We start from the raw sequence: 23,923 nt of genomic DNA on the forward strand, positions 1-23,923 counted from the left end.
TAACAATTGAGCAATTGTGCTGTACTGGAACAAGTTATTTGGAAAATCGATAGGACGTGTTAACACGCGTCTTGCAGAACGACTCCTGCTCGCAAATCCGATGACTATACACACACACACACGCCTATTCTAGCATATTTTAAATTACATGCATTAAGAAGACAGTGATTTTTTAATTTATAAATAAGGAAGAAGTCACTTTGTATATCTTCTTGGTTCTTTCGGTAAAGTGGCTGAAACGTCGTGAGAATTATTTTATTATGTTTTATTTTTATTATTTTATTACTTCCCTTCTACGTGACTTTACCGAAAGAACCAAGAAGATGAATCCTTGCAGTCACGAAAGCTTTAAATTGAAATTTCACTTTGTATATTGCATTAGTAAAAAACAAACATTGCGTAATCGCATCGCGCGACGCCAGTATGATATTGGAAAATGGTGAAGCAACTTTAGTCGACATATTCCAGTAACGTTTGATTGTATTCAACTTAGTTGTACATTGCATTTGGCAACGCAGTACATAACAAATGAACTCAGCACATTCGTCAATAACAGAGTCCTTAAAATAATATATATAGCGATGTTTCTGCCAATAGCTGTTCTTTACAGCCAATTCGATTCCAGTGTATGAATGTAATTGCGCTTTGAATTCGACCCTACATGTGCACAGCCCTTTTGTCAGCCCACTGCTGGATGAAGGCCTCCACTATAGCATGCGGAGCGTGGGGTTTATGTTTGACCATACTTCACCACGCGGGTGAGTGCGGTTTCGCTTGAAGGTGGGCACCGTACGCCCAAAGTACAATAAATGCCCTACATATCATGCATAGAAACAGCTAAACATGTCCCTGTAAGCGTCTTACTTTTCGTTATTGTAAATGTAACACGTGAACATGTGTGGTGCGTGGTCGCTTTCAACTTCAAACTTTGTCGGTTCGTGCCCTTTACCCCCTAATCTGCCTCGGATAAATATTGAACATTGACTGCTTTGGGTGAAAATAATCAGAAACTTTGTGCAATGGTTATAAACTTATATGGAGACCGACACCTGATACGCAGTGGAGGTGTGTACAGGTGTTCGTTTGGTGTTTAGGACACGCGTTTGCGTGTAAATCCAAAGTGGGGAGCGGTGGTGTAGCGGTTAGCGACCCGAGTTCGATTCCCGCTCGCGGCCAACACCGGCAACGATTATCTGAACCGGTCCTGGGCCTCTTCTAGGTCGACTCAGTCTTAAATGAGATCCTGGTGCGATGTGTAAAACCATCGCCACTGGGGAGACAAAGGTGGGCGGGTATGGTGCTGGGCACCCACCCTCTCGTGTGCCGTAGCAGGCTGTCAGAGGTGCTCGCTATAACAGCACTTGCCCCAATAGTCTGTTAAGGCTATACGGGGGATCTTTGTCTTTGTAAATCCACCCTGAAAGCTGTGCCCAGGTGTCAGTCAATGTATGCAAATCTGGTCACACAAGCACTGGTAGCAGTTGTCGTTCTTTCCGTACACAGGTGCAAATGTCACAATGCCGACAATCGATTTATTTAGCACCGTGTGGTGAATATAGCTGCAGGGGTCACGGCGCACCTTTTAGACGTAACATCAAATACGAATCTAAAAAAACATTGATTCATACCCACACCAACATCTGTCGCTCATTCGATGTACGGATGCGTCATCTCGCCACCATCAGGTGACCATGGATTCAGGGCCAACTGCTTTGGGGCCGTCCATAAATGACGTCACGCACCTTGGGGGGGGTGGGGGGGGGTCAGACATTTGTGACGATGTGTGACGAGGGGGGGGGGGGGTTGAGAAATGTGACGTCACATCAAAATGCGCAACTTTAAATAAATATAGACAACACGTTCTACTTAATTAAATATACTTTTTAATCATTGTTTTCTACAAAAATCCTCCAAAATCGCGTGACGTCATTTATGGACGGCCCCTTTATTGTTTCTTTTTATTATAAATATGTTTGTCTCTTTATGACTCTGTTCTGTCCTCATTCGTAAGTGTGCAGACTTTGAACATAGTGCCGTACGCAAGACTATCATGGACATCTCACCCTGCATGTACACGTGGTCTTTCGTCGGCATTGCTGTTTGCTCGTCTCTTTTCCCCCATATGTCTTTGTCGCGACTGCCACTTTCACCACTCCATACTCTCCCTAAGCTCGGGCAGTCTTTGACTCCGTCAACGCAGAGATGTCGCCGTCGTCTGGCACGAATCGATCAGTTATTACTATGATGATTGCCTTTACCGCCCTCGTGTGTTTTGACACATTCCTCTGTAATCTAAGTTGAGGGCACCATAACGCGAAGTTACTCTCGTGACGCGTTACGCCCATCCGTGCCAGGCTACACCCTCCAGCGATTCAATTGTCCGTCACGGCGGAAGGAAAACGTCGCATGACAGCAGACGCTCCCTCATCCTGCCAGGATTGTCAATCGGTGTTTCCGAGTAGAAACTGTAAACTCAACTATCTTTTTTTATTTCACCAGGTAAGGCCCACTTGTGAGCCTACTACATAGCTCCTTTTCAGAAGCGACCTGACCACAAATGACTGCTCAACGAAGTGCCCTATCACGTGGAAATTGTTTAGCAGTTGCCAAATACTCTAAACGGGTGATGTTGATTCTCACTGTGTAGGGAAACCCCGCAGGATCCGGAGAACAATCCACGCGACAATGGGGGAGAGACAGAGACTCGGGAACTCCGAATATACAGCAGCAGGCGTCAGGGTCGGGATCGAACCCACGCCCTCCTCCTGCATACCAGGCCAGGGAGATAACATCTCGCCACAGGAATGTTGAATTTCTACCAATGGCCCAGGGCTGGAAACAGGAGATGAGCACCGACTAAATGATCATTTTGAGTCGTAAAAAAACTTTGGAGTGTGATACATCGGCATTTGTGAAGGATGCGATGATGGATTTGTGCACCTCCTGAACCGGTTTCTATGCCACCGCAGCACGCTTTGCCCGTGTCTTGTGTGAGCCGAGATGTTTATATACAGTATGTTAAACTTCTTTCGCACCGTACGTAGCCAACCGTGCTAATGGGAGGGCGGGGGAAGGACAAAAAACCTAAACACAAAAGGCAGTTCTAAAGAAATGAGTTTTCAATCTACATGATTTAAAAGTGCAAAGCTCCAGTGGTTTCCTCATATCGGAAGAGCGTTCCAGACGGCCGCAGAAGTGCATCTGAAAGCGCGCGATGATGCAGTGGCCGTGCTTGTTTGATGGCCATCCAATACGTCGCATTTCAACCCGAAATGTCACGCAAATGTGTGTATGTTGAACTTCTTTCGCACCGTACGTAGCCAACCGTGCTGATCGAAGGTGCGGGGGAAGGACAACAAACTAAACACACAAAACCATTCTAAAGAATAATCGCCCCGCGGGCAACGCTCTGTCTCTATATTCAGCGGTTTCCAACCTTTTAGAGTGTGCTGACCCCTTTTCAACCTCCAAACATTTCCCGGACCACCACCTGCTTCGAGTAATTGAAATCGTACGTTTCCTTGGTGAGGATGTTATTCTTTTTAAATCCTTTATATTAAGTTCACTTGCTTGCTTGCTTGCGCGCCTACGACCGTGCAAATCTTTCGGTCGTTTTTAACCCACTTCCCGTGATCCAATCGAGCTGACATTTTGCACACAGACTCGTTGTGCGTGACAATTTATTTTCGTGAAAAACTTTTTCCAAAATTTTCCACTTTTTAGGAAAAAAAAAAATTCATATTTAATTCAAAATACTAATGTGATAAAAATGAAACTCTTACTCAAGAAAAACAGAAATGAATAATAAAATAAAACCGATGCCACGCATATAAAGGATTTATAGTGAAAAACTTTGTTTTTACGGGTTAATTTTTTCTTCTTCTCCTCCGCGGACCACCCCCTGCAGTAGCCTCGTAGACCAGCAGGGCTCCGCGGACAACAGGAAAATACATCGCAGGGACTCCTCTACCTACGAACATCCGACTTACGAACTTTCCGAGTTACGAACAAATCTGTTCGTATGTTACGAAACAAATCTGTTCGGACCGAGAGTCTTAAGTTCAACCGCCGCGCAATAGATGGCGGTGGTGGCATCTACATCGGCAGAACGTGAAGAACCAGTGACATCAGCATCTACAGGAGGTTATGCAACTTTTAAAGCCATTCCCCGTGTTTAGTGTACATGCTATACAACATGTTTAAAATCGACAGGAGCAAAGTTGGACTTACGAATAATTCGACTTATGTACAGACCACTGGAACCTCAGTAGAGGAGTCCCTGTACTGTTTTTACGAGAGAGAAAAACATATTTAAGAATAATTTATGCACCAACGGCTTGTCAAAACGTCGTCTTGCACCACTAGCATAATACTAATTATAACACTGCCAAAAAGATTTAACAGGAAATCTGAACCGCTCAATTTGATTGCACCTTCATATGTTCAATGACAAAATTCTAACAATGTTTTACTTTGTATAACATGTCTGTACTTTTGGACTTCATAGAAACGTTTCTGTATAAATGATAATGCAAGTTTTTTTTATTGATTTCCCCGACACATTAATGATGAACTCTCCTATTGAAGATTCTCAATATTATGACACCATACTCTTTGGTTCTTTCGGTAAAGTCACGTGGGTATAAAATAAAATAAATCACGACGTTTCGATCGCAACTCAAGCAGCCATCATCAGGTTGGAAAACCACAGCAAGAAAATGTTTTTGCTGAAGTGGGAGAGAGATGCCGTGGTAAGAGGTGATGATTGCTTGTGTTGCGATCGAAACGTCGTGATTTATTTTATTTTATACCTACGTGACTTTACCGAAAGAACCAAACAGTATGGATTCCTGCAGTTCACGAAAGCTTCAAATCTAGATTATGACACCATTCATACGCTGCCTGACCATAAACACAGGACAGTTCTATATTAGCCATGGATCATTCTGCCTTGGTGTATTGGTCAACGCCACATTGAACCGACAACCCAGAGCCCGCTGGTACGATCTCCCGGCACGGGAGTTGAAGAGTCTATCCACCCAGCAGAGTAAATGGTTACACCACAGCCCAGTAGCGTAGTCACTACATCATCAGTGGCGTAGTGACTACATTATCACTTCAGGGGGTGCGGCAATCAATATTTGATGTATACTCTCAGTTCTTTCGGTAAAGTCACGTAGGTAAAAAATGAAATTAAAATGAATAAAGTCATGCAGCAGATCTGGCTGTGACGGTCCCACCTGATGACGGAGACTTGTGTTGCCTCCGAAACGTCGTGATTTTATTATTTGATTTTTATTAATTTTAATTTAATTTTTTACCTACGTGACTTTACCGAAAGAACTGAGAGTATGAATCCTTGCAGTCACGAAAGCTTCAAATCTAGAATATTTGATGTATATCTGCACGGTCGCACCTAGGCTTATCTATAACGCTGCTGCTCTTGCCTAATCACATCGTTACGCTCACGTTCTCGAACATTTAACGTTGTAGGGGGCGCGCTCCGTCTTCGCAAAATAAGTGTTATTCTTTTCCACTGTTGTTGAAAACAGATCTCATGGTTTGTTGTCAAAGGGGGCTCCAACTCGTGGCCACCCCTGGCCCCACGCTCGTTATGCGACTGCCACAGTCGATTGGTAGGTAGGTCGGGTGTGGTGGGGTCAAGTGTGGGTATTCTCACTTCTTCTAAGACCTTCTTGGTTCTTTCGGTAAAGTCACGTAGAAGGGAAGTAATAAAATAATATTATTTTATTATATTATTTTATTTTATTATGTTTTATTTTTATTATTTTATTACTTCCCTTCTACGTGACTTTACCGAAAGAACCAAGAAGATGAATCCCTGCAGTCACGAAAGCTTTAAATCGAAATTCTTCTAAGACGTTTGGCCTGCGTGCAAGCGTAAACCAAATGACCCTTTAACAGTGGCTCCCTACAGCACCATCTTGTGTAGGAATGTTGAACTCCTTTCACGCCGTACGCAGCCAACCGTACACATCGACTTAATGGTTCGTTCAAGATGCATTGACCGAATCAGATCTGTGAGAATAGTTTATTTGCGAAGTATGCAAATTGTATGAACGACAGTGTCAAATAATGTATATTCTAGTCGCGTTAAATACATTCGGCAAGCGATACGAACGACACTTAACAGGTGACGGGCCAATGTCATAATAAATAGACAAACAAATATAATTGACGATTGAATCGAATGTTTGGGCACAGGTGCAGCGTTATATTCCTCATACACATGCAACGGCAGGGCTTTAGTGCGAATCTAATTAGATCTAATTAGACCTTGTTATTGAGCATTATTTACATAACGAGCGAAATTGCGTTAATTCAAATGCACGGGTTGCACGGTTGCGCATGCACGGCTAAATTGAAATCTACGAAGCAATCATCGCCCCCAACTGCGAATTCGTTAAAACTCATTTACGAGTCGCAGTGACGCCTCTAAACCTCACCCACTGCGTTGTGTTTGACCAGGTGAGGCCCACTGAGCTCTATCGCTCTCTTTTTTTCAGAAGCGATCTTTGGATTGCACGCCCAGTATGCGAACCATTAAACCACGGCAGCATCCCGAGTCCTCAACGCCAGCACCGATACATCGAAATTGGTACTAAACATTGCTTTTCATCACGAGGCCTCCTTTGCCAGTACCAAAATATACTAATAAGGTTTTTCCCCTTTTTTCATTAACCACAATACTTGCAGTGAAATGCAAACGAAAAAAAAAGACTCTGATAATTTATGCATTGTCCTTTTGGCGTCATCTGGTCGAAAAGCTGCCTCTGGTGTGGACCAATCAGTCTCAAGGACAATGTATAACTTATCAGAGTATTGTTGTTTTGTTTGCATTTGACTGCAAGTATTGTGGTTAATGTAAACATGATTTCTTGCAAAAGGTGTCAGTTTTGTTGCCAGAAAAAGGGGGAAAACCCCAATTAGTATTGCTTTTAATTTTACCTGGTAAGGCCAGATTGAGCTCCGTAGTAGCTCTTTTAAAGAAGCGACCTGAACACAAACGACAGCTCAACGAAGTGGCTTATCATGCGGACGTTTATAGCAGGCGAGGTAATTCACATCTTGCCAACGTGTCAGCCCAGTCACGAGTCACAGTGAGTCTTTCCCTGGGTAAACACGCGTCATCATTGCAGACATTATGAAAATTATTTTCATAAACAGGGCGTCATTGCCTCGTATCCAGTGCAGCAGTTTGCGTCACCGCCACCATCAAACGGGCAGCAACAACGCGCCTCACCCGAATTACGTCGAATTGGCGTAGGGACCAGTGTGTGTGTGTGCAGGTGGGGAGCGGTGGCGTGATGCAGTACAGGACAATACCATCGGAAACCCGAGGAAATCACCAATCAGAGGATCGAACGAAATCGAACGAAGTAGGCAAGCGTGGCGTTGCCGGGACCCGGCCACCCGAGTTCGACTCCAGCTCGCGGTCAACTTCAGCGACGATAATCTGGACAGCTCCGGGGCCTCCTCCCCTAGGTCGACTCGGCCTCAAATGACTACCACCCAGTGCGGTGTCGAATCATCGCCACTCGGGTGGACAAAGGCGCTATTGGCTCGAGCGAGTTTGACCATGCCGATGAGACACTGCGTGTCGAAACTGGCCCAGAGTTTGCGTGTCACTGCGCCGCATTGCTGACGAAATGACGCAGGCCCCGCCGGGAAGGACTTGTGGGAGAGATTTCTTGTCCGCTTATTTATGTGTGTGTGTCACGGCAATGTTCCATTTGTATCGGTTGCGATGGACGATTTGTTCTTAGTGACACGCACAACTTGACAGTCGCACGGTGACAGCTCAAAGCCGCACACACACACACATACACGCACACACACACACGCACACACACACACACGCACACACACATACACACACGCACACACACACGCACATACACGCACGCACTCACACACGCACGCACGCACACACACGCACACACACATACACACACACGCACACAGACACATACACGCGTGTTTGCGTGTGGCATTGTTCCTCAAGGAGTCCACGAGATGTTTGTCTTAGAACCCCTGCTGCTTCAGGAGGAGAAAAACGAAGAAGCGAATAAAATATTGAAAACGGCCAGGAGCAGGGAGGGCTGGCGTCACCGGCTGGTTGGTTCGCCATGGTCACCGTCAGCCATTGGTTATCCACTGCTGGATGAAGACCTGCCCGTGCCATCACCATCCCTCGTGGCTCAGTGCTGCTACCGTCCATCTCGCTCCTGCCCATGACACAGATGTCATCGCTCCATCTCCTTCGGCGGTTGTTCCTCTTGGAGTCTGGTTCTTTCCTGTAGCTGCCACTCCGTCACCAGTAGTAGCGTGTAGAAGTACAACCATTGACCTCTTGACTTGTCAGACGAGTATTATTAAGCAGCATTTACACCAAATCTGCTGGCCCAGTTTTAAACCTCTGGGGTCTCATCATCAGCTCAAGTTGGGCAATCATATCGGGAGCACTAACTTCAGTGCTTCCAATTTCTGTTGTGGCCAACAACAGCGGAATTATGCCGTAACCGTTGGAACTGAGTGGGGTTATCAAATACATATTTTTTGGCCGCATAAATCCATCGGTACGACTAAGGCTTTGCTAATTTTAGGTGGTACCACTTTCTGCAGTGACCCAAGAACTACCCCGTGTTCAGTTTTATTTTTTGCCGGGACTTCGTTGCTGGATGATCAGCAAGGGTTTAATTTAGAGTCGCGGGTCAAAAAAGTTAGGGGAAATTGGCTTTGAAAAACTTTGCGCGTAAGGATGTAAAATACTGTGTTCATCATCTGAAGAGCCATGCTGAAGTTGTTATTGCCGTTTGTAGCTTTGTGTAAACGTCCTTCATCGCCACCTCGTGGTTGCGGGGGAGGTTTGCTCAAGATTTGTGTATCGCCATCATTAGCCACGATCTGCCTACAATAAAACATTTTTATCCGGAAATACTGGTGACTTTTTAACTTGTGTCGTATCCGAATATTATATACAGCACGTGCATATTTAATCATCATCAGCCATGATCCGATCCATTGCTGGATGTAGACTTTCAACCTCCTACCTTTGCTGTTGTAAAAAAAACCGAATATCTTCAGAACTGTACGCAACAAAAGTTGTTTTGTGTTGCCGGGCTACTATACAACGGCATTGGGACGGACTTAAGTCTCGTCCTCAAACTGAAAGGGCATTCACAACATTATTTATCATTTCGATTTAAAGCTTTCGTGACTGCAGGGATTCATCTTCTTGGTTCTTTCGGTAAAGTCACGTAGAATGGAAATAATAAAATAATAAAATTAAACATAATAAGATAATTCTCACGATGTTTCGGCCACAGCGTCAGACGCTGTCTCCCCGACAGACCTGGTCTTCACCTGAGGACGGCTGCTTGCGTTGTGGCCGAAACGTCGTGCGAATTATCTTATGTTTTATTTTATTATTTTATTATTTCCATTCTACGTGACTTTACCGAAAGAACCAATAAGATGAATCCCTGCAGTCACGAAAGCTTTAAATCGAAATGTTTTATTTTATTATTTCCATTCTACGTGACTTTACCGAAGGAACCAAGAAGATGAATCCCTGCAGTCACGAAAGCTTTAAATCGAAATGTTTTATTTTATTATTTTATTATTTCCATTCTACGTGACTTTACCGAAAGAACCAAGAAGATTATTTATCATGTTTTACGAAGACCCCATATGCGGAGTTTGACTTCTATATTTGTGGGTGGGGAGGGGGGGGGGCAGGGGTTTGATTTGCCCTTCACATTAGGGTGCATATAATTCATTATTTTAAACATCTTAATTGTAAACTACTGAAAATATATTAATAAAGGTGCCCCGTTCGAGCGGGGCGTTGCCTCCTCCTCCCCCCCCCCCGCAAACTCGGCCCATGGAAGCCCCTTGTTGTTTGTGGAAATATAATACTTTATAATACTTCATGTGGGTGGCTCTATGCACGCAAAGTAATCCATCCAGCGCGATGGAGGCGAGGGTTGGTGCAATGCACGGACGTTGTGGTGACACCACTCCCCCTTCTGGTGAATGTCGAGGAGGTGCCAAAACCCTGGATCGCCAAAGTAACCAGAACTCATTCTAGCTTTGAAGTTTTCGTGACTGCAAGGGTCATACTCTTTGGTTTTTTCGGTAAAGTCACGTAGGTAAAAAAGAAACCGTAATTTTGCTGTGACGGTGCCACCTGAAGACGGAAGCTTGTGTTGCCTCCGAAACGTCGTGATTTAATTTATTTTTAATAACCAGAACTCATTACGCACGAAGCGCTTGTCACAAATGCACCACAAGACCTTTCCGATGTCGTCAAGGAGCTTAAACCATCAGTCGAACTCCAGTCAACCTCGCAGCAGCAGCAGCAACAGCAGCTGCTTTTGGTTTGGCTGGCCACAAATGCGGCCGTCTGGAACGCTCTACCTTCCGATATTCGGAAAGCAAGCGGAGCTAAGCATTTTTACATCATCTATATTGGCAAACGAATTTCTTTAGAAGTACTTTTTGGGATTCTCGCACGTATCAAATCATGCGTGCGATAATCTATGAACGTTTACACGTGAACTGTTGCCAACTTCTTCACTTTCGAGACAGAAATAAACACGAAACACTACGAATAAAACGGCGTTAAAGTATTATTAAGCAAGTTATGCTGACACAGAAAAGGGAAGAGAGTTAATTGCTTAATCATTACCTCGAGAGATAAGTTATGCACACACAAAGTTCACTGCTTTCACACGGTTTGCAGTTATTTTTGTTCAAGGAAAATGTGTGATTCAAGGCAGCGTTTATCTCTGTTTACACAATGAGTAGCCTCCAGTGTGTAAATAATTAGAGTGACCTTTATATGCCAGGGCGCACCCTGCCTCCGCCAACCCTCCACTACTGACCAGCCTGGTGAAGTATGGTCAAACAATCCCCAATGACTCTAAACTATTTTTTTAACTTTAAAAAACTATTTATTTTTTCACCAGATAAGGCCCACTGGGACAGCTCGTTTTCAAAAGCGACCTGACCATCACAAATGATCGTTCGACGAAGTGGCTCATCATCATGTGGACATTTATAGCAGCCAAATACTCGAATCGCATGTTTATTCTAAATGTGGAGGAAAACACCGCAGGACCCGGAGAAAAATCCACGCGACCACGGGGAGAGAGAGCTTCGTTCACCAGTGGATTGACAGTGGCTGGAAGTGATTATTTAATCGTCGTTTTTATGATGACTCACATACTCTTAGTTCTTTCGGTAAAGTCACGTAGGTAAAAAATGAAATTAATAAAAATAAAACAATAAAAATCACGACGTTTCGGAGGCAACACAAGTCTCGGTCCCACCTGATGACGGAGACTTGTGTTGCCTCCGAAACGTCGTGATTTTTATTGTTTTATTTTTTATTAATTTCATCTTTTACCTACGTGACTTTACCGAAAGAACTAAGAGTATGAATCCTTGCAGTCACGAAAGCTTCAACTCTAGAATGACTCACATACTTGGTATGACTATAGTGACGGCATGCTCCATGGCTCTGCCAGACTGGGCCTTTCGCCCAATAGTGGCGTTTTTGTTTCATAACATTCACTGGTTGTGCGGGGCTTCGTTAAATATTTGGGGCAACTTCACACTTTTCTTGGAAAGCTGCACAGTCGCTTACTTGAAGGGCTGTTTTAGGGTATTAAAAGTAGTCCTTCATTTATACGTTTTATTCCGTTTATATACAGTTCGTTTATTGAATGGCATGTTATTTCATTCAAATCCGTTCATGATTCATGTCTTACTAATTAGGGCGGTATTTTTTGTCATAAACCTCGTGTTAATTTCACCAGCCATAGTCGACTTAACCGCATTATGAACTGATGCTGCAGTTACCCTGCCCGTCCAGGTGATGGCACGAGAAGCAAGTTGATTGCGGCTATCGCCTCTTCATTGACAAGCACATGCAGTGGTTGATCGCACACCAATGTCCCATAAGAATTAATATAATTCCATGTTATTTTCTGGTGGGGAAAATAATTCGCACCTTACGTTCGGGTTTTCAAGAACGCGACTCAACCGTGAATCTTCACGTGCAGAGAGAATCGCAGAGCTTGGGCGCTGCGGTCCTCTATACATTGATGCGTTATCGGCCACTAGGAGTTGTTACGCGTGGGAGGAAAGCGGAGCACCTGGGGAAAACACAAAGCATGCGAGCGGGAAACACTCTCGTCTATCCCACACAGACGGAACAGGCGGGGGGACCACATCTGTATGCGTGCATGTATGTCGAACTTATTTCGTACCACGTACGTAGCCAACCATGCTGATCACGTGCCGGGGGAAAGGACAGATTTTATGGTGTTCTTCCGTCTCGAGTGGGCAAGGTGTCAGAAGAGTCACTGTGATTTTGAGATACAGAAGTAGGCAGAGACAAATGTGTCACATGCTACGTAGAGGTACAGGACAATGTTCACGCGCGGGTGAACACGATGCCAGCGATTGGAATCGTTCTGCCTGTGGTCGGATGCAGGCCCTGGTTGCACGTTAGCACAAATGCAAGGTGGAGTAATGCGAATAACTGTACGTTGAAACACGGCCAAATGGTACACGACATTCACACACGAATTCTACAGATGTCCCCTACTTGTTGTTATCCCTGGAGCATTGGGGGGCGGGGGGAGAGCTGAACCTCTTTCCCTGTTGAAGCCAGCAGCCCCCCCCCCCCGCATTTTTACTGTTTGCTAGCCAATACAAAAAATATTCGTACAATATTTAACACATTTCGTAATATACACGGGGGGGGGGGGGGTGACAGAGCAGAATTCATGATAGATAAAAACAGATCGAATCGTTCCTTATTCTGCTTATTTATAATCTATTTAACATTGACATTCTATACTCTTTGGTTCTTTCGGTAAAGTCACGTAAGTATAAAATAAAATAAATCACGACGTTTTATTGACATTCTAGTCCCAACGTGCTACCGCTCGCTGCAAGGACCTCCCTCCACATCTGAGATTTAACCAACAAAAAAAATATTGCGCCAATTAAAACTTTAACGGAGTAGCCCCGTTTACGCCATTTAACGAAAGCCGTAATTTCTGAAGCATACCACGCGTGGCAAATAAATACATAAAAAAACACCTGGATCACCCGCTCGGCACATTTAGCTTAAAACTGCGCTTTCGATAGCACAGCGGCCATGAAGAGGACACGCATATCGGCGTTGAATCAGCTCCCTATACAACAACAACAAAAAAGCCGTAATATTTTAAATGTCGACTTCAATTAAAATGTACACGACAGGATTGTGTGATAGCGTCATATTGTAAGGGCAAGTTGGAGGCCTGCAAATTGCCACTGCTGGCAGAAGGGTCTCTTAACTCGGGGAGCTCTTAAAGGGCCCATCTCGAGGGGAGGCTTGTGTCCTACTTGTTGGCATGCTGACCAGACTGCTGGGATCGAGGTGGGAGCACTCGAAATTCACCACACCACACGCTGCCTCCAGATCGACTCACTCCGGTACCCACTTGTATTAAAATAACGAAACAAATATCATTCGGGTCTTTCGGTAAAAGTCACGTAGATAGGTTCAAAGAAAAGAACGAAATCGTCATCTGGAGGTAAAAATTGAGAGAAAGAGATCTACATCATGGGATCTCCTTTGCCAGGACCAAAATATGAGAAGAGGTTTTCCCCTTTTTTCTGGCAACAAAACAGGTGTTCAGATGTTAAAGCACCAAACTGAAACTTTTTACAAGGAATCATGTCTGCATTAACCACAATACTTGTGGTAAAAATTCAAACCAAAAAACACATTCTGATAATATATGCATTGTCTTTGAAACTGATTGGTCCACACCAGAGACATCTTTCTTTTGAGCCTCGTCTCAAAACGGTGTTAGACCAGAGGACGCAGTTTTTTTGTTTCCAGAAAAAAGGGGAAAACCTGTTCTCAGAAAGAGATCTGTTTTTTCCTCCTGATGACGATCGCTTGTGTTGTGATCGAAACGTCGTAGTTTTTTTTATATGATTTGTTATTTTCTTTGAACCTATCTACGTGACTTTACCGAAAGACCCAAAAATAGGAATTCCTGCAGTCACGAAAGCTTTAAGTCAAAACGAAACAAATGTTTTTGTATTTTACCAGGTAAGGCCCACTTGAGCTATATATCTCTTTTTACATAAGTGACCTGGCCACAAATGATAGCTCAACGAAGTGGCTTATCTTGTGGACATTTATAGCAGCCAAATTGTGTAAACGCATGTTGATTGTAAATGTGGAGGGGAAAACCGGAGGACCCGGAGAAAAATTCCACGCGACCACGGAGAGAGACACGCAAACTCCAAACCTAAAGTCCAGGATTGAACCCACGACCTCCTGTATACCAGGCGAGGCAGATAACATCTCACCACCACGTCTAGCTGGGTGGACAGAGGCGGTATCAACTTTCAAAACCTGTTTATTATTCACCGGCCACGCCAAGAGATGGAATCGAAGCAGCGACCTCTGGATTGCAAGCCCATTTCGATAACCGTCACACCATGGCAGCAGGTATCCCATGATTGATTATAACTGCAATTGGATATAACGAGGCTCTGCACCACCACATTTTGGAAACTTCCTTTAAAATGTCACCACTGTTGGAAGCATTTGCAGGTGCAGCAGCAAATTGCTCGTACATCCACTGATCTCCACATCAAACCTCCACATCAATGCGTGCAATGGCAAGACTGTAGTGAACATCAAAACCTTGCGTACCCCAGCACCCAGCAGCAGAACAACAGTTCCTTATCGGCAGCACCGACTCCGCAGAGAGCTCCAACTCTTGCCACTTCATGAAGGCAGTCGTTTCCAGTGGGTTCTTATTACAACCGATACGAGATGGCAAGAAACAAGCCAAGATAAAAACATGTGCTGCCAGGATGCAGTGGTTAACGCACTGGATATCAGAGGTCGCAAACGGGTTTTGATTCCTTACCCGTACCCGTACCCGGTCGCACCAGGGTCGCAAACGGGTACGGGTATCGGGTACCTGATTGCGACCTCTGGGATGAAGCCATGTTGCAAGCGCGGGTGGGTTGATTCTAGTAACTTGAATTGTGAGAAGAGACAAGACGTTGGGAAATGAGTGACAAACAGTTACTCACCAGTGACTCACGGCCTACCCGTACCCGGCCGCACCAGGGTCGCAAACGGGTACCCGTACCCGGCCGGGTACGGGTAGCCGGTTATCGGGTAGGGTACGGGTATCGGGTACCCGGTTGCGACCTCTGCTGGATATGCATTCCCAGAGGTGGGTCAGGCTCACGAGTTCAGTACAGCAGCAATACGTTACACAAAGAATAATTACGAATGCAAAGGGGAAGACAGTTGTAAACGATTAAACATCTCGCATATACCTCTGCTGAAAATGTCACATCATGTTTTACTAAGAACAGCACCGAGTCAGCTGTTGTCAAAGGCTGCTGGGAGGAGGTGTGGCAGACTTGCTGGTTGTTGATTTAAAAAAAAGTGGTTTACGTTTTGTAGCTGAGTAGGCATTGTATAGGAAATTGACTCATGTCTGTGTTTTAAATGTTGAAAGTTAACGCTACCTTCAAACTGACCACAATGTTTTTTTTTGGTGACTCACAAGGCCAAGTTGAATTTCCCGCGGTGTGAGAGAACGTTTGCTCTGTTAGAATGTATACGAAACAAATAATTGTCTGATCGTTGAAATAATACTTGAACAAAAACGACGTTAAACACTGACCCATTACGGCTTGTTACAAGTGAAGCTCAATTGACACATTATTACCACCATGCAGGTTGCACATATATATATGAAATAATGTAAGTCGCACAATTAATGGCGTACGCATTAGGAGCCGTCCATAAATGACGTCACGCGATTTTGGACGATATTTGACCCCCCCCCCCCTTCGTCACACGGCGTCACAAAAAGTCAGACCCCCCCTCAAATATGACGTCACAAAGCTCTGCCCCCCCCTCCAAAAATATAAAACATGCTTCAAATCGCTTTAAACTATTGTCATTGTAGTGCGTATTTAATGTGGCGCTGCACTCTGATGTTGTAGGAGAAAACATCTATTAAAAAGTCGATTTAATTAAGTAGAACATGTTGTCTATATTTATTTAAAGTTACACATTTTGATATGACGTCACATTTCTCAACCACTCCCCCCTCCATCGTCACACATCGTCACAAATATCTGACCCCCCCCCCCCAAGGTGCGTGACGTCATTTATGGACGGCTCCTTATATAAAATATCCAGCACAGCCACACCTTTTCGCCTTTCCCGAAACACTTTCTGTAAAATGTTTTTGGTAACAAAAAAAAAGACGTGCATAAAAAGCAAGCAATTTTTAATCGAATGCTTACACAAAGTAATCACCGTACACGAAGCTACGTCACGTCGTCACAGCGTTAACAGAGCAAATGGGGGCACGGACACTTTACATTTAGCATACTTTGATAGAGGCACGCACACAAGCCGCAGAGCGCGAGCTGAGAATTCAATGCAAGTTTCAGCGAATACCTCTAAGAAGTCGAAAATAAACCCGCACGTCAATACCATTATTTGTGTGGCTTCATCCGATAATTCTGTGGACAAAGGATGTCAGGCGGCAGTGGAGCAACTGCTGTAATCCAGCACCGTAGAGGCGAGCGTTGGTGGATCACGCAAACTTTGTGAAACTCTCTCGTATGTATGTGCAGTATCATTGGTACCTCAATGGTGTAAATGCTTTACCCCGAGCTCGCATACTCTGATGGTGCATTGTCTTTGAGTTGTGCGCCTTTTGGCGTCATCTGGTCCAACCCATGTGAGACTAGGCTCTAAGGAAAGCTGTCTCGGGTGTGGACCAATCAACTTCAAGGACAGTGCATACATTATCAGAGTTAGGTTTTTTGTTTGCATTATGACTGCAGGTATTGTGGTCTATGCAAACATGACTCCTCGTAAAAAAGGTGTCAGTTTTGTTGCCAGATAAAAGGGTAAAAAACCAATTATCATTTGTGCAGTATGTTGAACTTCTTTCGCACCGTACGTAGCCAACCGTGCTAATCGGAGGTGTCGAGGAGATGCCATATCCTCGGCTCGCCAGTAAAAGGCAGTAGAGCAAGTGGACTAATCACCATCTGTTTCCATCTGTATGTACGGGGATAGAGTGTTGCCTCGCTCGCGTATCAATTTCTCTGGGTGCTCTGGTTTCCTGCCAATTGTATAAACGCTCATGAATTCGCTGAAAACATCTTAAAATAAAAAAATGCAGGCCTCTACTGAAAAAGGCTGCTTAGACTCAATATGGCTATGCTGAATAAATAAGTTCATTATTATTATTTTATTATTATCTTCAGCCTTTCCTAAACTGGGCGTGCCTGATTGTGTGTTCATTAAAGATAGACACGTATGTCACGCGTTTTAAGCAAAGATCATTTGTCCTGAGTGTGGGAAGTTAAACAAAGGCATATTTCCAAGAGAGACTCGCGGCGTGTCAATGATTGGCCTTGGCCACATGTGCGAAACGACCATGACTGCTAGCGTGCATTTGCTGTTATTGTTGTTATTCAAACCGACAAAGGCAAGAAGGGCATGTTGGTATCTGGGAAAGACTCGGGGCATACTTGGAAATAAAACAAATCTCCACTCGGTGAAGTGACTTCGCAACGAACAATGCAATTACTGCTCGGATGAGTAGTCGGTTAAATAGATTCATGAAAATAGATTTATGAAAATAAAATATTTACGTTGGCAATTTTTTTCCGTGGTCGATTATTCTCGGCTATTTTCTAAATAGAAAATGGCGGTTTACCTCCTACACGTGGCAACAGAGCTGAGCCATTTTTCCACCTCCCCGCCCCACCCCCAACTATTTTTGTCGTGTTGTCAGATAATTATTCAAAGCATCACTTCACCGACAATAAATCGGTCGATGGAATATGGCAAAGAAACGCAGAAGCCCAGCTCGACTTTCACGACGTACAACGTGGCACGTGCAGCCAGTGCGCCGATGTGGATGGTCTTTCTCTCGCGGTTATGGTTGCGGCTTCTCACGGTGGGGAGACGGAGCTTCCTGCCACGATCACAAAACGCTGACTCGGCCGTCTCTGTTAAACTGCAAGAGCTGTGTGGGCGGCATATGGCGCAGCGAGGATGGATTTTAATTTGGCACTGTACTGGCGCAATCGGATGCTTGCTGGGGAGGGGGATGCCATGGCAGACGTGGGAGTACAATGTTTGCTATTGTGCTTCCGAAGTTGCCAGAAGTAAACTGCTGGTGGGTAGAGTTTTTTTTTGTTCAAGTCTGCCGTTGTGTAAGGGCGTAACACAATGAATGCCTTTAACGAACATGTTGTAATCATCCTCGATGTTTTCTCGTAAATTCAGTCACGGGGTCCAATTTGTTTTTTTGCTCATTTTCACGAGGCAGACCGACTGGTAAAAAAATAATATGCCAAAGCGAATCTCCCTCTTTTTTTACATGAACATTTTGTGAATTAAATTTTTTTAGTCGAATTGTGGTAATCGGCACAATGCCACCAGATGAAGACTACATTCAGAAACGTGATAGAGCGGCTCACTTTGGCGGAGAATCTCAGTGGAAGAGATATTGCATCGGATGTTATTCCACCAAAGAAATCCTTCAAGTGGTCGTTTCATTCTTTCGAGAGTAGGGGCGCTCTTTGACACGCAGACGGCAATTCCTGTGTATGTCTCGGCGCAGTTGAATTTACATTTTTATTTTTATTATTATTTTAAATCGCTGTAACTTTACCCGATTGAGTTCGAAACCAAAGTCAATGCGATGGATGTGTTGTGTAATCTACGGGGGCTGGGCTACAATTTAGAACCCGGTTTTTTTTTAAATCACGGGCGGCGGAGACCCGGACTCGAACCCAGGTTGACAGCAGTGCTGGCTCACGTGTTCTCTGAGCCACTTGGATACCTTCGTCAGTTGTTCGCCTATCGTCTAATACATCGCACTTGAATCCAACACAGCTGCTAGCCAGACTATAAAAAGAGAAGTTACAATTCCTACGCACGGCCAACACCAGTTACGAGTTATCTGAACCGGTCCTGGGCCTCCCAGAGGTCGATCCAGCCTCAACTGAGTACCCGGGAGACAAAGGTGGCCGGGCGTGGTGCTGGCCACCCACGACCTCGTGTGCCGTGCCAGCCTTTCTAGGTGTGTCCACCTAGAAAAGATCCAAACAAGCTTGTGCTCGTGAACGACGCTAATGGGCAGTTGGAGGCAGTCGCCCTCCAATAATAGAGGGCAGGAGAGCGACGCTCACAACAACGAGCGGAGCACCGGGAGGCTAAAACACAGCAAGTTGGCAGTCATTTCAGTCAACCCACAGCACCTGGGTTTGTCCCGTGACCTATGGCCAGCGAGCCTTTGACACTTCATCTGGCCTGAAAGTGCACCTAGCTTGGCACAAGCCCTGTGGTGACGTCACCGACACTTCATGGCGAATGTCGGCCGTCGTTGTTTTCCCCATATACTGAGTGCACGCGCATCACAAATATGCAAATGAGAATGTCGTGCGATGACCCTCCAGGATTGAATGCAGGGGTCACGGCAAGGGGGTCAAGGGACCGAGTTGAGAAAAAATAATTAAAGAAAGGCGCCGGCAAGAAAGGCAAAAGAAAAGGGGATTGGAGGGGGAAAAAAACCCCCCCAAAAGATACAATTTAGCGGGTGGAAGAAGGCGAGAGGGTGTATAAAGAGGCAAGGGGCTAAAGACTCGGGGCTCCGGGAAGATTTGGCTGAAGTGAACCACAGTGTCGGTGCGCTGCAAGCGTCCGTGCTGTGCCTGCCCTGCCCTGCGAGTGTTGGTGCTGATGTGAGCCGTGAAGTTCCATTGCCAGGACGACTCCCGTGGACTCCCCTTCACATGCACGCACACACAGCATTTCACGGAGGCACGCAATGACTTGTAGTTCGGATACATGAGCTTTTTTTAGCATATTACAAAGCATATCAACACGGGTGGAACCCCCATTTTACAAGTTGGTGGGGAGGGAGGAAGGGAGTGAATGCTTTCATAGCGGGGAAGAGGAGGAGCACCCCCCTCTGGAACTTGATGGCCAGGGAATTGGGCTAAGGTGAGGTGCGTTTCTCAGCGATGTGAAGTACGGAAAGATGGATAAACCTTCCTATTGAACTTGATTGGAGCTTCCTATCGAAATGTCACCCTTTAATTTACCCCCCCCCCCGGCTGGCACCGCTCGTACACGTCACTGCAATGCCATGTTGGTGGCTTGTTTAAATAAAAAAAAATAAAAAAATGTTTTAATGGAATCCGCTTGTGGCTCGGCCATTTCATAATAAGCGGGCTCGTGAAGGCAAATTGGGTCTGGGATCTCTGGGGTCAATTGGCTCTCTGCTTGACGCGTTTTGGTTGCTACTCTCCTAATGATTCTCCTACCGCTCACCCACGCACCAATCGGCAACAGGGACAAGCGGGGGGGGGGTGCTAATTTATCCTCGGCTTTCACAATTAATGCCACCAAAATCCACCCGCACCCCCTGGCAATCCGGTCACCGTGTAGCCCCGCTCGACGGTAACTGTACGGCTGAGCTTGCAGTGTTCACCGGGTGATCGTGAGAACCGCGGGTTTCACATCAAAGACAAAGATCCCCCGTATAGCCTTAATAGATTGTTGGGGCAAGTGTTGTTAGCCAGCACCTATGAAGGCCGGAATGGCACGCGAGGGGGGTGGGTGGTCGGCACCACGCCCGGCCACCTTTGTCTCCCCAGTGTCGAGGTTTTTACACACCGCACTAGGTACTAATTGTAGGCTGAGTCGACCTAGGTGAGGCCGAGAACCGGTTCAGATGATCGTCACCGGTGTTTACCACGAGCGGGGGCCGGAGGGGAGGGAGGAGGGGGGTGCGGGAATTGAACTCGGGGCCGCCCGCGGTTCGCAGCGCAAGGCGGCGCTAAATCGCTGTCACGCCGCCGGATTCCCATCGATCGCGCAGGGGCCCACGTGCTCAGCACAGCCGCTTGATGGCCTCGATCCACTGCTGCCGCTCGGCGGATGTGCTGGCCTGCAGGTAGTAGTGCACGTCCTCCGGCGAGATGATGTGGATGAGGTTGCCCTGCACCTTGTCCCCGCCTGCGAGCGGAGAGGAACATGAGCGCGTTCGAGGCGGGCGGGCAGGCAAAGGTTCGTCTGCCCGTTTCGCTTCTGCGCTGCGCAGCCGAGTCAATGCCAGGGGCTGGCTCGGCACGGCTTCGGGTTGCACAGTGGAAAAAGAGGTCTCAAGAGAAAAGGGTGTAATCGTGACCAGATCTGTTTAGCCTTATTGACACCGGGCACACATTCAGGGTGAATCTTACAATCCGGAGCGCCTTATAATCTGGAGAACACGCTTTTAGTATTATTATTATTAATAATACTATTATTTTAATACTAAACCCGGTGGTAAGATGTTAACTACCTCGCCTGCTATGCAGGAGGTCGTGGGTTCGATCCCGACCCTGACACCTGCTGTATATTTGGATTTTTCATGTTCTCCCCGTGGTCGCGTGGATTTTTCTCCGGGTTCTCCGGATTTTCCCTCCACATTTAGAATGAACGTGCATTTAAGAGTATGTGGCTGCTATACATTTTTACGCAATAAGCTACTTCGTTATCATTTGTGATAGCCAGGTCACGTCTGAAAAAGAGCCATATAGCTGTGGGCCTTACCTGGTAAAATAAAAACATAGTTTAGTAACAGTTTTGATTTATCGAAGCTTCCTTTAGAAATAGGGACGTTGCCGTGGTTGAATGGTTATCACACTGGGCGTGCAATCCAGAGGTCGCTGGTTTGATCTGATCTCCCGGTGTGGCAGCTGAAACAACGTTGCAGGGTTTGTTTGAATTGATTCCACCCCCGCCTCTGTCTACCCAGTGGTATAAACGGGTAGACGGAGGCCTGGCCTAGTTGTATGTATATATGCTGAACTTCTTTCACACCGTACGTAGCCAACCATGCTCAGCGGAGGTGCGGGAACCGTGAGATACAAGTTGATACTGTCTCTTACGTGTCTGCGATGTAACAAGCCGCATAGGACCTGTGTGTGTATATTTATACGCCTTTAAATGTCCGTAGAAATCATGCTTATAGTTTGTTATCGTTATTTTAATATTATTTCACTGAATCGGGTCTTCCGCTCGCTTGTTTAAACGTTAATGTGTTTTAATGCAACTTCTTTGTCGAATTATGATAGCAATGTTTTCTCTCAACCCCCCCCCCACCCCCCAGGGAAAGGCGTGCATGTCAAATTATAATTGCGGTAAATCAAGTTGATTTCGGTAGATACGGTAATTACATTTTTATGTCGACATTTGTTTAAGCGCTCACAATATCGTGGTGGTAGCCGTGCTTGTGGCATAGCGCGATTTCTTGTCGATTGGGGATGTAAACAGACATTCAATTGTTCTATGTTCTGCAGCTGACTTATACATATGGGAAGTCGAGAACATGTTCCTCCTGTGAGAAAAAACGAAACGTCCTTCGTACGTGGAGAAATGTGTGCAGCGGGATTCGATGCGGTGACGTTCCTCTTCGAATACAAGCAAAAGAGAAAGAATCTGTTATTTTTCTTCTTGGTTCTTTCGGTAAAGTCACGTAGAAGGGAAATAATAAAATAATAAAAATAAAACATAATAAAATAATTAGTGAGAATTATTTTATAATGTTTTATTTTTATTATTTTATTATTTCCCTTCTAATAAAAGAATAAAAATAAAACATAATAAAATAATTAGTGAGAATTATATTATTATGTTTTATTTTTATTATTTTATTATTTCCCTTCTACGTGACTTTACCGAAAGAACCAAGAAGATGAATTCCTGCAGTCACGAAAGCTTTAAATCGAAATTTAATCTGTTATTTTGTTTTACTAATCGTACATTTGAACAAGCAATTTTGGGTCTGTATCTAGAATTTGTTGCTTTTCATTTCAGAATTAAGTTGTAGGTTTACTCTCGCAAGGTTCGTCTGCTTTGTTGTACTGTGCAGTACTTGTTTGCACGTGACTGTAGTCTACACTGTTTATGTTTTGTAGTTGGTCTGGCAGCTGTTTGATTTCGAGATGAATCCTGTTATTTTTACACTCGTATGCATTTTAGTTTCACTTTTAATTTACCAAACAACCGCTTTGCTAAAAAAACTGTCGAGTGTCACATTTTGTGGTAAGCAGATTACTGCTGCTTCTGCTGCTGCTGCAAAAAAAGTGTAATTTCGTGAAAAATCCAAACCAAATTTCAACTTAACATCGTGCATCAAATTTGGAAAACGTTGATTTTTTATTTTTTGCTGGAAGGCCATGTGATCGAATGTCAAAGCTGACCGTTTCCATGTTTTTCGCTGGCCTGGCTGGCGGGCCTGCAGGCCACCGGCCCCTTGGAGGTCGACCACGTGCCGTGCGCGTGTGTGTGTGTGTTGGCTCTCCGTGGGGAGCGGTGGTGTAGCGGTTAGTGCGCTGCACTACGAACCCGGAAACCCGAATTCGAATCCCGCTCACGACCAACACCAGTGACGATTATCTGAACCGGTCCTGGGCCTCCCCTAGGTCGACTCAGCCTCCAATTAGTACCTCGTGCGGTGTGTAAACATTGCCACTGGGGAGACAAAGGTGGTCGGGCACGGTGCTGGCCACCCCACCCCCCTCGTGAGCTGTGTCAGCTTTCATAGGTGCCTGCTAACAGCACTCGCTCCAACAGTCTGTTAAGGCTATACGGGGGATCTTTGTGTCCGTACCGGGCGGAAGGCCGTCCTCTCCCATGGCCGAGACGATGCTGTTTTTGAGCGCGAAGCCTCCAAGGGGGTAACGCGAATCCTCCTGTCGCCGCAGACAACAACACTGGGTCAGCCCTGCATCTGTGCAAAAGTTCACAGATTGTGAAACACCTTTT

General features: G+C 45.4%; 1 protein-coding gene across 1 annotated transcript in view; it reads right to left on the minus strand.

The window, feature by feature from the left end:
* Nucleotides 1-16,278: 16,278 nt before the first annotated feature.
* LOC133347299 (pleckstrin-like) overlaps nt 16,279-23,923 on the minus strand; it is a 30,525-nt gene continuing 22,880 nt past the window's right edge. The window contains exons 8-9 of the mRNA XM_061559445.1: nt 23,769-23,850; nt 16,279-21,130 (exon numbers count right to left, since the gene is read on the minus strand). Of these exons, the coding sequence (XP_061415429.1) occupies nt 21,006-21,130; nt 23,769-23,850 (207 nt within the window). The 3' untranslated portion in view covers nt 16,279-21,005. The remainder of the gene's footprint in view (nt 21,131-23,768; nt 23,851-23,923) is intronic.

Source organism: Lethenteron reissneri, chromosome 25 (assembly GCF_015708825.2).
Source record: "Lethenteron reissneri isolate LAM-NWPU_2019-01 chromosome 25, ASM1570882v1, whole genome shotgun sequence".
In the NCBI taxonomy this organism is placed as follows: domain Eukaryota; kingdom Metazoa; phylum Chordata; class Hyperoartia; order Petromyzontiformes; family Petromyzontidae; genus Lethenteron; species Lethenteron reissneri.